We start from the raw sequence: 13,914 nt of genomic DNA, 5'->3' as shown, positions 1-13,914 counted from the left end.
ATTAATTCAGCATGCTGAGGTTCCAGGCTCACTCAGGAAGATAGAGCAGCCCAGAGCCCAGAGCAGAGGTCAAGCAGAGCTTAAGTACACTTTTTGGAGAGGGCGGGGGGCTTTGCATACATCAGAACAAATCATCATGAGGCGCGGGAAAATTGAACAACAACTCCGAGACATGATTAGTACATTCATTGGCGGGAACAGTCTGGGCGGGGGTGATTGGTCACTCCTAAGCAGGGTACACATTTAAACTGATTGGTTTTGGGGCCTAGATGCTTACATGCCGAGCTACTTGGAGCCCTTAGCTATTAAACAACCAGGGGACCAGGAGAAATTATTTACTGGGCAGTTCAGGTATTGTCCTAACAGCTACAGGGATTACAGGTTCTGGGGGTAGCAGAGGAATTTTAACAATACCTAGTCTTTACTTTTTAGCCCAGGTCTTGCCATTTAGAAACTTTACAATGCCCGGTCTTTTACACTTTAACTCAGACTTTTGCAGCTTAGAATCAGCTTAGAAATTTTACCTTTACAATCACAATGACAGAAGTGTAAAAAATGTAAAGTTCTAAGAAGCAAATTGTCACCATTGTCCATAAAAATATTTTCAGAAAAAACAAACTGTGGTATCATCCGATTCAGAGGCACCCTAGGACCCCCACAAGCCTGTCATCTCCTAACTTCCCGTCAACCCCTGGTGCGTCTACCAGCTGGAGATGTAGGTCGGGCTCCCCTAAGATGCGAGCTGTTTTGGCAACTCCTGCCATGGACGAGCCTGCAGTTCCCCCACTTGGCAGTTTCCGTGAGGCTCGAGGAGTCTGCTGGGCACACTGCCCTGCTAGGACAGGGCCCCAGGCATGCCTGCATCTGGCAGGTGGAGCAGAAGTGAGGAGCCAGCCTGGAGCACCAGCAGGAAGGGCTTGGCCGAGTGTCCTGGGGAGACTCGGGGCACTGAGGAGGCCCCCAAGCAGGACGTGAGGGCAGGTCCTGCTTCACTGCTCCCGGCTGAGCCTTGTCAGCACCTCTGCCAGCTCCCCACGTCAGGGTGAGAGACTCCCGGTGTCCAGAGACCAGATCTCATATGTCACTAGACACAAACACCATCTCTGGCTGTGGGCATGTTTAAGTCCATGTCGAGGTACAGACCCAGGGCACCTGAAGGGACGGGCAGACCCTCTCTCACGTTCATTCAGCAGAGATACTCACAGGAGGACGGCCACCCAGCAAGAGGAACCCTCCCCGGGTTCACCTTCTGTATAGTGTGGCCTGGACTCACACCTTTCCCAAGGTCTCAGGGGCAGAGAGGCTGTCCCCAAACCATGATCCGCAGTGACACTAACACCCCTGCACCTGTGCCCACGTCCTGGCTGTGGACCTGAAAGGGGTGACCAGAAAGGCGAGAGGCTGGGCAAGTGAACCCCACGGCCTGGGAGGCCCTTCAAGGAGCAGGGCGAGGCCCAGCCGAGGCCCCAGGGCGTGACGGACAAGGGTGCTTTGTGCTTCCTTCCCGTCCTGGCCACCAGGCGGGGGAGCCCGGGCTCTGCCCCAGGGCCGGGACTGCCTCACCTGGGGGACGCAGGAGCCCGTGGGCCTGGGTGGGGTCTCCTTTTGATGCCAGGGGACTATTTTTGAGGACAGGAGGCATCCCAACCCTGGCCCCTGTTCACACCATCAGCCTCACACTCCTCAGGCAGGGTGGGCTTCCCTGCTGGCCTGGGGCCTGCTGGGCGGACACCGAAGCCTGCTGGAGGGGCGCCCCAAGGGGCACATGGAGAGGCCACAGGAGGAGGAGCTGCGGCTGAGGAAGATAGAGGGGGAAAGGGAAAAGAGAGGATGGCCGGAGGCAGACTCAGAGGATGGCCTGGGCCCCAGCCTCCTCCTGCCCGGGTTCTTTTTTTTTCTTTATTCTCCTTTGTTTGTTTGCTTGTTTGTTTTTGTGGTGCTGAGGATCCCACCCAGGGCCCCACACATGCTAGCCAAGCGCTCTGCCACTGAGCCCCAGCCCAGCCCCATGGAAGCTTCAATCCACACTGCCACTTACCCACGGCCACCGTCCACAGACGCTGAAGACATTTTGAGGGAGAGAACATGTCCATAAGGCGTTTGTGATGGTGCACTGATATGACTGTTCTGTTGTTGGTTGTTAATCTCCCAATTGTGCCTAATTTATAGATAAAACTTAATCCTGGGGGTGCATGGTCCTATAGATAGGGTTCTTATACGTGCAACGTCAGCCATCCTCTGGGGGTCTCAGATGTACCCCCTAGGTCAGGAGGTGCCACGGTACAGGCTGAATCGAGCTTGCAACGGTGAAATCCAGCTGCGGTAGGGGTGTGGGGCCTCTTTCTTCCCTGTTCCCAGGGAGTTTCCCAAGGAGGGACAGCCCCAAATGCAGGCACCAGAGGCTGCTGGGTGGCAGAGGGGGTTATCTGTGGTGCAAAGGGCTGGAGGGACCATGACTGCAGTGTTAGGGCAGCGGGCAGCCCAGAGAGCAGCGGGGGGAGGGGGCAGCAAACGGAGAGCCACATGCACACACCTTGTGTGCTTCCACCTGGGGCGCTGCCCTTCATGCCCACGTTCCCTCCCTCCCTGCCCTTAGAGGGCGGCACGGACCCCTGTGTGTGGCTGCCATGACCTTGCCCAGCCGGCTCTCTGTCCTAGAGGTGGGAATGAGTCCAGTTTGAAAGCCCAGGCCTAAGCCACTGCTGCCCTGGGAAAGTGACCATTTCAGGCACATCATCTGGACAACATGCCAGGAGCCGGGAGCTAAGGCAGCACCTGTCCCCACTCCTGGTCCCGCTCACCCTGACTTGGGGCCAAACCTCCCAAGGGCTGCCTCCCCCCAGCAGCTTCTCAGCAGAGTCTGGGCCTGAGCAAGGGATTTCCTGCAGCACTAGAGCAGCCAGCAGGGACGTCCTCCGCTGGAGTATCCCTGGGTCCTGGGGGTGGAGACCCTGCAGTGGTGCAGAGGACCGAGGGCAGGACCAGGGGGCAGGACAGCTGGGCAAGCCCAGATGGGCTGCTGCGTGTAGGACCAGCAGCGGCCTTCACGTTACCATCGCTCCAAGCCTGGAGCTGGTCTGGCACACTGGAGGTTGGGGTCACGTGAACACAGCAGGAGATGTGGGCGAGGATTCTGGGAGGACAGTCGGAAATCTCACACCCGGGGCAGTCCACATAGAACCTGTCCTGAGGGGGAAAGGGGACCACAGCAGAGGTGCCATCAGGAAATGAACAGAGCTCTCGCCAGGGGGCAAGGAGAATCCAAATACAACCTCAGCCTCAATTCACTAGGCAAAACCCAACCAATCACTTGACACATTTGACACTGAATGCGAGTAAAAAGTTTTATATAAAATATTTTATTAGCAGTCTTTATTCCTTAAAATTACCTGACTTTCTCTTCATACACTCTACACCTCCCTCTGCCCACTGGGTTTTGTTTGACGTCTTGTCCCCTGACTTAGCTGGCGTCAGACAGAAGCCTTGGCAGGTCAGGACCACACTCTTTCCATCTGCAGCAGGCACAAGGTGAGAGAAAGCTCTCTTTCCTTTTGGGGTGGAAGGCAGTGAGGGCTCAGAGACCACCTTGCTACTGAGATGAAGAATGCCACAGAACAACACTAACAGACACGCACCTGGAGCAGGTCTGCACACCAGCACGTTCCCGCGCACACATGTGCACATATGTTTGTAGACACACACAGCCACATCAGCCCCGTCGAGCCCCAGTCCCTGCAGGCAAGGGCAGGATGGTCCCTCTCCACTGAGACAAGCTGACAGCAGCCCCAGGCCAGCCAGAAATGCCCAAATGGGCACTGGATATAAGGCCCTGAAAGGAGAGAGATGCAGACCTCCCTCACCTCAGCCATCTGCTTGGCAAGACGGATAACTGAATGAGTATCTGCTGATGTACTATTGCACTTATACTTGCTGAAGCATCTTCGGTACTTTTGCACGTGATGAACAGGAGGCAGCAGAGCAAAGTAAAAAAGCAGGGACATGGGGTTGGCCTGGGGTTCCACCCCCTCTGCTTTTCCTAGCTCCGGGGCCGCAGCACAGCCTGGCCTCTCCAGCCTCGGCTTTCCTCATCTGCAAGAGGGCGGAGCCTCCAGGCACAGCAGGGGTGGCCTGGAGCTCCCTCGGCCAGGCCCAAGACAGCACCAGGCCGTGGCTGGATCAGGGGAGATTTGATGAAGGAGCAAAGGAACAGAGGGACCCGCAGGGCAGCTGGCTCAGCACACAGCACCCTGTGCTCAGCCCTCTGACACCCACGAAGGTGGCTGCTACCTCGTGGACACCAACCACGCCTGACCTCCAGTGAGGAAAACGACCCTCTGTGGGCTTCTGACATGAGTTTTCACCTAAAACCCTCATGGTGCCTGTCCTGGTCCTGAAGGTGTCCCCAGGTGGTGGGGTCATATTCCAGCCCCAGCTCTGTCAGGTGCTCCAGGGCTGCTCCCCTCCCTGGGGACAGGCCCGCCCACTCAAAGGAACTTGAGAGGGGCTTAATTGTCTGCTGAGGTTCAGCAGAGTAGAAGTGGAGAAGTGGGGGCTGTGGACTCTCAGACGAGGTGGGGAGCGTGGGAGGGATGTTACAGCCAGGAGTCACCAAAGGCATCAGACGCGGGGCGCTGTCTGGGTCACATCCCAGCACAGGAACGAGCGCTGTCACGCAGCTTGACTGGCATGATTTAGAAACGCAGCTGGCTGCTTGGTTGCTGTCCTACCTAGCTCACTGGGACAGGTATTCACAAAGCACCCGGGAACACAAGGCTGAGGGAGCCACCTGCAAACCACGCCAGCAGGGTGACAGGGAGACCCACAGTACAGACACGCACCTGGAGCAGGTCTGCACACCAGCACGTTCCCGTGCACATATGTCTGTAGACACACAGCCACCCTGGGAGAGGGCACCGGGAGGGGGTGGAAGGCCTCTGGCCTGCCTGGCTGCCCTCTGAGGACTTCGGGGGAGGGGCCAGCAACACTGTGCTGAGGGGTGGGTCCCTTTAAAATAACCCTGTCACAGTTGGCATGTGCCTTCCCTTCCAGCTGCGGACAGCCCGAGATCTGTCCCAGAGATCTGTCCCTTGGAAGGACCCCAATCAGATCCTTATTTATTAAGGGAAAAAATCTGTCACAGTGGAAATTGGAAATGGGGAAGCAGAAACTTCTAGGTGGAGAATCCCTTCAGAGAGCTTTGGTGCTCTTGGGAAACAGATTCTAAATCTAGAGGAACCTCAGGGTCCCTTCTGAACTTGCCGAGGTATGGTACTGCAGTCTCAGGCTCTGCAAGAAGGGAGCTGTCTTTGGAGCACATGTCCTGTGGGCCTATGGCGCTGCCCCTTGCAGGAAGGCTCCATGAGCGCCGAGGGTGGGGGTGGGGGTGGGGGTGGGGGCTTCTGGGCTGGCCCCGCCTGGGGGTCTCTGAGGCTCTACACAGGGCTTTCGCTTTTCCAACTCCATTCCCAGGCCTCCCCTGTGAGCAACATCTCACACTTGAAATCAAATGAAGACTTTTATAAAGGCAAAGTTTGACCCTGGTTCCAAACTGAATCTAGAAGGCCATATCTGTATAGAACAAGCAAACTTAAAACTACACTTTACTTGCATTTCAATTGGATTTACTAAAAAAGATCAAGGAGTGAAAAAAATAAAAACACTCTCTCAGCATTTTCCAACCAGATGCACGTGGAAGTAAAATCCAGACACGTTCCATTCTCTACCAGCAGGGAACGAAAGCTTTGGGGCCACGAGCGAGGGACCTCAGAAGCTTCTGGAGCTGGAAGGGACCTTGCGCATGGTCTAGTGCAATTATTTACAGGCGAGGACACTGGCTCAGAGAGGTTAGCGACCTGCCCATGCAAAACACAGCCTTCACAGGAGAGGGCTCTAGCACAGGTGTTCTGGAAAAAGAAGGGTCTCATGGCACCTCTGGTCCAGCTGTCCCCTCACCAGCTGCTCCAGCTGACTCATCTCCCCAGGCCACAGCTGCAACCCCCCTAAGCTCAGCTTCCCAGGTTCTGCGGAGGTAGATGGTGTGGGAAAGGAGCCAGCAGGAGACCTCTTTAGAAATCAACAGGGGTCATCTTCTTTTTTAGGAAAAATGAAGGTGGTCAGAAAGTTAGGAAGAAACCATGTAGTCTGCTTAAAATAAGAAGCATATGGGAATGAAAAGGGCTTGCAAGAGGTGGCCACTTGGTCCTACAGCTGTGGTCAGCTGGGCAGTGCTGCCTGGGGAGTGGGGTGGTGTGGAGCCACTCCTCCTGCAGTGGCACCTGGACCTTTCACGGACCCACCCTGGCATCAGGCTGAACCCCTGTACCTCTACACAGAGCGTGGAATTTACCCTGGGTAAGTCCTCAGCAAGTGCTAAACAGATACGGTTTCTTAAAATGAATGCAATTTATCAACTTTTGGCTGGAAAAGTGACTCTGATGGAGAAGAGACAAACCTCAGGAAGATGACCTTGAGAAACTGCAGTCCTAATGTGGGGTCCTGCCCTCGCACTTCCTGCCCCAGGACGTCCAGCTCCCAGGCAACCTCAGGGAGGACTAGCCTCACTGGGCCTCAGGAAGAGCCTTACCACGGGAGCCCCTTGTCACCAGCTGTGGCGGTTTTAAATCCTGTGTGTAAAAAACGAACCTTTCTACATCTTCCTAGTTACAGCTAGAAAAGGTGATGGAGAGAAGAACCGACCCAGCCGGGCGGAGGAGCAAACTCAGAGCCCTCCAGCCCGCGTGGTCTCCAGTCTCGTCTCAGGCGCAGGCCGCGCGGCGACTCGGGGCCCTTGGCCACATGTCTCATTCGCTCCTTGCAGCCGTCCGGGGCTTTTACCTCTCTGCCTGGATCTTGTACCGCAGGACAAAATAGGCGATGAGGCGTAGGGAGATGAAGAAAACCCCCAGGACGATGAAGTCCAGGTACAGCTTGGCGTTCTCCACGTCCAGCTCGCGCAAGATGGCCTCCGACTTCTGGAAGTGGCAGGTCTCGTCGATGTCGCAGTGCAGGTCCTCTCGGTCCAGCCCGTAGATGGAGAGGATGACGCCCTCGAAGCCATACCTGGGGAGGAAAGTGCCGGCATGGGGCCGCCCGCCTGCTCAGCCGCTCCCAGGCCAGTCTTCTGCCCGACGCCCCTCAGGCCTCCAGACCCCCACAGCTTTCTTTCTGGAAGCTTCTGAGCTTCTCAACAATGCCCTGAGCTGAGCCCAAGAAACAGCCCCACTAGGCTTCTTCCCAATTTTGTTTCCTCCAGCAAAACGCAACGGGATGAGCAGATGCACCCACTTAGTGGCAAATGAGCTGACGGACACTGGATTCCTTCCAACACTGCGCACCTTTTAATGGTTAGATGTGACTGGGGGCTGGACACCCTGGCCTGGACATACAAGCACTTGGATAAAACGCTGTGTACCCTCTGTGCTCGCCTCGCCCAGCCAGAACAAAAACACTCATTTTCAGACTAAAGGCCAGGCCTCTGGTTTGCTCGGCTGCACACACGTGTTTGGGGAAAGCCTTCTGCGGGGCTTTGTGTCGGCTTCCTTTTCCTGAACAATGCACCTGGGTCTGGGCTGACCTTTCAGAAGAGCAGCACTTGTGCCCAGCTCGGACTGTGTGTGTCACCTGGACTGGCTGCAGTGGGGGTGGGTGAAGCTCTAAAGTTGGGCACTGTCCACAGAAGGGCCACACACCAAGAGCCACTCAGAAACCACGGTCCCTGGGCCTGAGGCTCTTGTGCAGTGACGCTGGGATGTTTTCAAGATGACCTGTTCCCCCGTGGATTTCCTCTTAATATTTACCAGCCACCAGGACCTTGTTGTGACTCTTTCCAAGTAAAATACAGAAGCCGCCCAAGGTGGCTCCCAGACACACCCGAATATGAGGGTGCACAGGGGCTTCTCCAGGGTCTGACGTCCCTGCTCTGTGTGTGTACACGTGTGGGTGCGTGTGTGTGCGTGTGCATGCATGTGTGTGTGCAGGTGTTGGTGAGGGTGGGGCACACCCTCACCAAACTAGGAAATGACTGAAAGGCACAGACGCCCCTGCTCTGGGTGCGCTTGGCTGGCGGGCCTCTGTGAACACAGGCTCATCAGCAGTGATGTGACCTGTCACTTCCCATCCTCCCTGCCACTGCCCACACTACCTGACGTAGGAGATGTAGGACATCCACTGCAGGTACGTCGGGATGGTGTCGAAGCTGACAAAGAACCCTGAGAACAGGAGGACCGGGATGGCCGTCACAGGACCCACGAACGTCGCCACCTGGGGACAGGGCAGGGACACAGGACTTACTGGGGGAAACTGGGGAGTCCTCCTGAGTTCCTGCACAGTGGCCCTGAGGACAGTCACCCTCGGCTAGAAGATGAGCCCCAAAGGGCTAGAGTTTCCATGAGCTGACCGGAAGCAGGCTGGCAGCAGAGAGCATGGCCTCAGGGCCGGGGCTGGTCTCCTGCAGGGGAGTGGCTTGCCCAGCCCGGCTGAGGAGGGGAGTGGGAGGGAAGCATCCTCCAGCAAGGTGGCCAGTGCCTTCTGGGAAGGCGACCAGCATGCCTGAGGGGGGCAGGCCTGCACCATCCCTGGAGCTGACCCCTGGGTGGTATCTCTGTGTCTGGGGACCCTCTTTGGGACACCTCGGTCCCTCAGCCAGGCTGATGCCAGGTCCCACTAGAAGACACCCTCCTCAGGGGGCAGCTGAGGAGACGTTGCCGGAAAAAAAGAAGAAGGTCCTGAGGGCAGGGCTCCAGCCTCTCCCAGGCATGGCGCACCTAGGGCTGTCACCACCTGGGTGACAGCAGCACAGCACAGTGGCTTGACTTACAATCCACTCACAATCCACCAGGGGGCAGGTATGCGTGCAAGTGTGGTGTGGCAAGTGTGTGTGGGTATGTGTGGTGTGTGCCAGGCGGGTGTGTGTGGGTGTGTGTGGTATATGGTGTATACGTGCATGTGTGTTGTGCTGTGTGTGGTGCAAGGTGTGTTTGGTTGTGTGGTATGAGGTATGTATATTTATAGTGTGGTACGTGTGCTGTGTGTCAAGTGTAGTGTGTGTATGTGCAGCATGTGGTATGAGTGGTATGTGCACCTGTGGCATGTGTGTGTTGTGTGTATATATGTGTATATCTGTGGTATGTGTAGAGCATGTATCTATGGTGTGTGTAGTGTATATGGATACGTGGTGTGTGTAGTATACGTATCTGTGGTGTGTGTGTGTGGTGTGTGTGCATTTGTGGTATGTGTGTGGTGTGTGTAGTGTATGTGGAGACGTGGTGTGTGTAGTATATGTATCTGTGGTGTGGTGTGTGTACATGATGTGTATAGTGTATGTGTATCTGTGGTTGTGTGTGGGTGGTGTGTGTGTGTGCATTTGTGGTATGTGTGTGGTGTGTGTAGTGTATGTGGATACATGGTGTGTGTAGTATATGTATCTGTGGTGTGGTGTGTGTGGTGTGTATACATGGTGTGTATAGTGTATGTATACCGTGGTGTGTGTAGTATATGTATTTGTGGTGTGTGGTGTGTATCTGTGATGTTTGTAGTGTATGTGCATATGTATTGTGTATAGTGTATGTGAGTGCATCTGCGGTGTGTGTAGAGTATGTGTATTTCTGGTGTGTGTGGTGTGTATCTGTGGTGTGTGTGTATGTGTGCATTTGCGGTATGTGTGGCATGTGTGTGGTGTGTATCTGTGGTGTGTGTGTGATATGTGTATCTGTGGTGTGCATGGTGTATGTGTGACTTGTGTGTATATGTGGGGTGTGTGTGTATCTGGTGTGTTTACTGTATGTGTGTATCTATGGTGTGTATCTGTGGTATGTATGGTGTGTATCTAAGGTGTGTGTGTGTGTGTGCAACATGTGTGTATCTGTGATGTGTGTGTATATTGTGTGTGTACTGTATGTGTGTATCTATGGTGTGTATCTGTGGTGTGTGTGTGGTGTGTATCTAGTGTGTGTACTGTATGTGTGTATCTATGGTGTATGTGATGTATGCGTGCATTTGTGGTGTGTGTATGTGCGCGACGTGGGTGTATGTGGTGTGACGTGTGTGTATCTGTGGTATGTGTGTGATGTGTGTATGTATCTATGGTGTGTGTGACATGTGTGTGTATCTGTGGTGTGTGTACTGTATGTGTGCTATCTATGGCGTGTATCTGTGGTGTGTGTGTGTGACATGTGTGTTATCTACACTGTGTGTGTGTGACGACTGTGTGTATCTGTGGTGGGTGTACTCTATGTGTGTTATCTATGGCGTGTATCTATGCTGTGTGTGTGTGATGTGTGTGTATACCTGCATGTGTGGTGGGTGTGAGGGGAACAGGGGTATCAGGGGGCATCCTGGCCCAGGTGGCCTGGCGGGTGTGTGCAGGGCTGCGGGTGGAGCTGCCCTGGGTACAGCCGGCCCTGGAGCAGGACACTGAGGCCAGCCCTGGAGCAGGACACTGTGGTCCGCAGGCCGGCAGCAGGGCTGCGTGGGATCCTGAGGCAGGCTGCCTAGAGGGCGAGAGGCAGCAGGAGGCCTGGGCAGCTTGCTGGGCAGCAGGTGAACTGGACAGAAAATGCTCCCGAGGTGCAGGAGGCGCCCAGCTGGTGTGCGTGGGAGCCATGGGGAGGTGCAGTGTCCCCAGAGGGCGGGAGGGGAAGCCAGGCCTCTGGGGGCTGGGCCAGCGTGGCAGGCTCAGAGTGTGCCCTCAGCGCTCAGGGCCATTTAGAGGAGGGGGTACGGGTGTCCCTGTGGCCTGGCTGGGGCGGGCGCCTAGCACCTTCTCTGGAGTGTCATCTTTCACCCTTGTCACAATGCCACGAGGCGGACACCACCGCCGTCCCACACACAGGCGAGGAGATGAAGGCCCCAGAGGCTAAGCCGCTGCTGGCGGTGGACAATCCAGGAACTGTCCGGGACCTCAGGGCCTCGCAGCACATAGTGAACCTGCAGGTCTCATTCCCAAGGATAGGACCGGCCCGAGACCCAGAGTCGGAGGTGTGGTTTGGCAGGTCCGGGGGGGTGGAACCAGGCTTCTTGAGACAACAGGGATGGGCCGGGGTGGGGAGCAGGTGCATGTAAAGGGGGGTGTCCCAGGGATGGCTGAGTAGCGCAGACCCAACCACGCTGCAGGGACTGGGGGCTTGGCTGGAGCCAGCTGTGTGGCCCCAACAAGTCCTTTGCCTTTCTGGGCCTCAGTCTCCCCACCGGTAAAATGGTGTGTTTGGGACTAAGTGAGCTAAGGTTTAGCAACAGTGGAGAGGCATGGCAGCATGCAGCAGGCGCTCCATAAGTGCACGTGCTGTAGCCACTGTCTGCTGTCAGTGCACCTCTCCTGGCCACCCAGGACCATGCCTTCCTCCCCTTGGGACCAACCTGGTCAGGGCAGAACTCAGAGGAAGGTCTCAGGGAGGGTGGGAGCCCCCCCGGGCAGCGGGGCCAGGCAGGCCAAGTGGAGGGAGCCCACCCGCAGCGCTGCTCTGCAGGTACCTGCAGGGATGTGGAGGCCGCTCCGATCAGCAGGCCTAGAGACTGAGCCACGAGGGAGGTCATGGTGCCCAGCGCAGCAAAGAGGACGAAGCGCACAGCGTCCGACGGCTGTGAGGTCATCCAGTACACGATGCTGCAGTAGGCCACGGGGAACATGACCTGGGGACAACAGAGCCCGTCAGCCCTGGACAGCCCACCTGCTTCCAGACCTCCTACCCTCGGCCCAGCCTCCAAAGGGCAGCCCGCGGACACACCTGGAAGGGGACGTCGGCCATGGTCTTGGCCAGGTAGTAGGCCTTCAGGCTGTACCAGTAGTTCAGGTGTTCCCGAAGGAAGACGCCCATCTCCAGGGGAACTAGGGGACAACGCAGAAGAGAGGGTCACACGGCAGTCCCGACAGCACCTCGGGCTGAGCCACGGGTGCCCAGCATAGCACCTGCCTGCACTGGGCCTCTCCAGGCTCAGCACAAGATGAAGGGCTTGGCAGCCTGGGGAATTGCCAGCCCTCCCCAAGCCAGAGTAGTGGTGAACAGGGCGGTGAGGAAGACCCTGCCTGGCTCTCGCTCCCTCTACCTCCTGGGGCCCACTCAGGCTGCCCATCCCGTAGGCTGAGGGCACACTGCTCTTGGAGACTCAGGACAGCTCAGGCAGGACGCCTGTGTATGTGGGTCCTGTGGGGCAGTAGCTGTCCACCATGCAGCGCAAGATGGTCAACAGCAGGCTAGAATTGCCTGGAATTCCATCCCAAAGCATCTGTCCATTCCAAAGCCCGCGTCCCAGGCCATGCCCACACTGAACTGCAGGTGCTTACGTAGCTGTGTGAGGGCTCCGGATTAGAAACCCTAGGGAAATGTCCCTCCACCTCCGTCTACTGTGTCTGACCGTCTTCCATTAGAGATTCGGTCCTTTGGCGTAAACACCATATTTTGGTGTCTAACAGCAAATACAATAAAACCTGCATCTGTCCACATATAAATGGACTTTGAAGAAACAGGACCCTGCATTCAGAGAACCCATCTACTGGTCAGGCTGGCCCTGGCCCCCACTGCTGGGTAGGAATCCAGGGACCGGAGGGCGGGGTGTGGGCGTCACTCACAGGTCAGAACGGTGGGCATGAGGGCGGCAAACATGAGGAAGAGCATGGAGAAGAAGAGGAAGCCAGAGTTGCTCAACACCTTCTTGGCTTCATTCCCGATGCCCAGGTAGAGCAGGCCAATGAGGAGGCCAATCCCGATGTGGGAGGTGATCCGCAGGTGCGTCAGGACCTGGGCGGACACAGACCTTACCCTGTGCAGGAGCCTGGCTTCTGGGCTGGGGGTCTTACATGCCATCCCTCAGGCCCCAGGTAAACAAGCCCTCGCCCTTGCCCAAGCCACAGGCGTGTCCCGCGCGGCCAGCTCTGTGGCGTCAGGGAGTGCTGACTACCATATTCACTTCTCCTCAAGGCCAGCTAACAGGAAGGGGCCAGGGCTGCGGGGAGAGCAGGCTGGGGATCGGCAGGCCTGCACTGCAGACCACGGGCTGCGCACCTGCCTCTCCCAGCCAGGTGGCCAGCCTGTCCACTTACACGGCTGGTGTTATTAGGGCACCCACTCACCCGCTCCTTCCCTATCAGGGGCCGCTGACCCACCCAGTGCTCACACCTTGGGCTGCTCTTCTGAAGGGGTGCACTCCCCCTCCACCCTGATGGGGGCTCGGCCACCTGGCCTGTTTGGACCATGAGCACCAGTGACCACTGCTGCCCCCTTGCTTCCCTCTTGCACTGCCCCCTCTGTGAGGCTCCAGGAGGACAGTCCAGATGGGAGCTGTTCCTCCGTCCCCAGCCCCAAGACAAGACAGATGGGGCTGAGCTGCCACCCCCCTCAGCACCAGCCAGACATGCACTGGCTCGTGTGGACAGACGTCTTGGGATCGTCTGTCACCACAGTGACAGACAGCAGTGACAGAGGACTAATGCAAGTGGCAGAAAAGCCACCTGGAAGCTGGGTCGGGTGAGTCCAGAGAAGGGCCCACGGGAGGCCCAGAGGACGCTCTTACCGAGTCCCTCATGATGCTGAGGAAGGTCCTTCTGAAGAGGATGCAGAACTGGGTGAGGCAGCTGGCGGAGAAGCTGTGGCAGCCCTCCATGGAGGCAGAATCCTGGGGACATGGCGGGAAGGGCACCGGTGAGCCCCCAGACGGCCACGCCTCCATGCGAAGCAGGGGTACCCGCATGCGGGGGTGGGGGGTAACCTTGGGCTCTGGGGCCTGCGTCACCTGTCCCCATCCCGTCAATCCATTTGCCTGCTTTACCTCTTCGGGGGGCCGGTGCCAGAGGAAGGGGTTCGCCTCGGCGTCCCCCGCGAGGTCTCTCTTGTAGTCGGAGTCGCACAGGCCCTCGCGCACTGCTCTCACCAGGCGGCCGTTCTGATCGCCGTACTCGCCCGATGCCACCTCCATGACTGCCCG

General features: G+C 57.0%; 1 protein-coding gene across 1 annotated transcript in view; it reads right to left on the bottom strand.

The window, feature by feature from the left end:
• Positions 1-3,376: 3,376 nt before the first annotated feature.
• The window catches only part of ABCG1 (ATP binding cassette subfamily G member 1), a 60,110-nt gene continuing 49,572 nt past the window's right edge, over positions 3,377-13,914 (bottom strand). The window contains exons 9-15 of the mRNA XM_081300677.1: positions 13,759-13,907; positions 13,504-13,605; positions 12,563-12,731; positions 11,721-11,821; positions 11,467-11,625; positions 8,141-8,259; positions 3,377-7,059 (exon numbers count right to left, since the gene is read on the bottom strand). Coding sequence (XP_081156803.1) covers positions 6,831-7,059; positions 8,141-8,259; positions 11,467-11,625; positions 11,721-11,821; positions 12,563-12,731; positions 13,504-13,605; positions 13,759-13,907 — 1,028 coding nt within the window. The 3' untranslated portion in view covers positions 3,377-6,830. The remainder of the gene's footprint in view (positions 7,060-8,140; positions 8,260-11,466; positions 11,626-11,720; positions 11,822-12,562; positions 12,732-13,503; positions 13,606-13,758; positions 13,908-13,914) is intronic.

The sequence above is a fragment of the Spermophilus citellus genome (genome assembly GCF_964194105.1).
Source record: "Spermophilus citellus genome assembly, chromosome: 7".
NCBI lineage: Eukaryota > Metazoa > Chordata > Mammalia > Rodentia > Sciuridae > Spermophilus > Spermophilus citellus.
The sequence above is the reverse complement of the archived record's forward strand: the minus strand, read 5'-3'. Positions and strand labels throughout refer to the sequence as shown.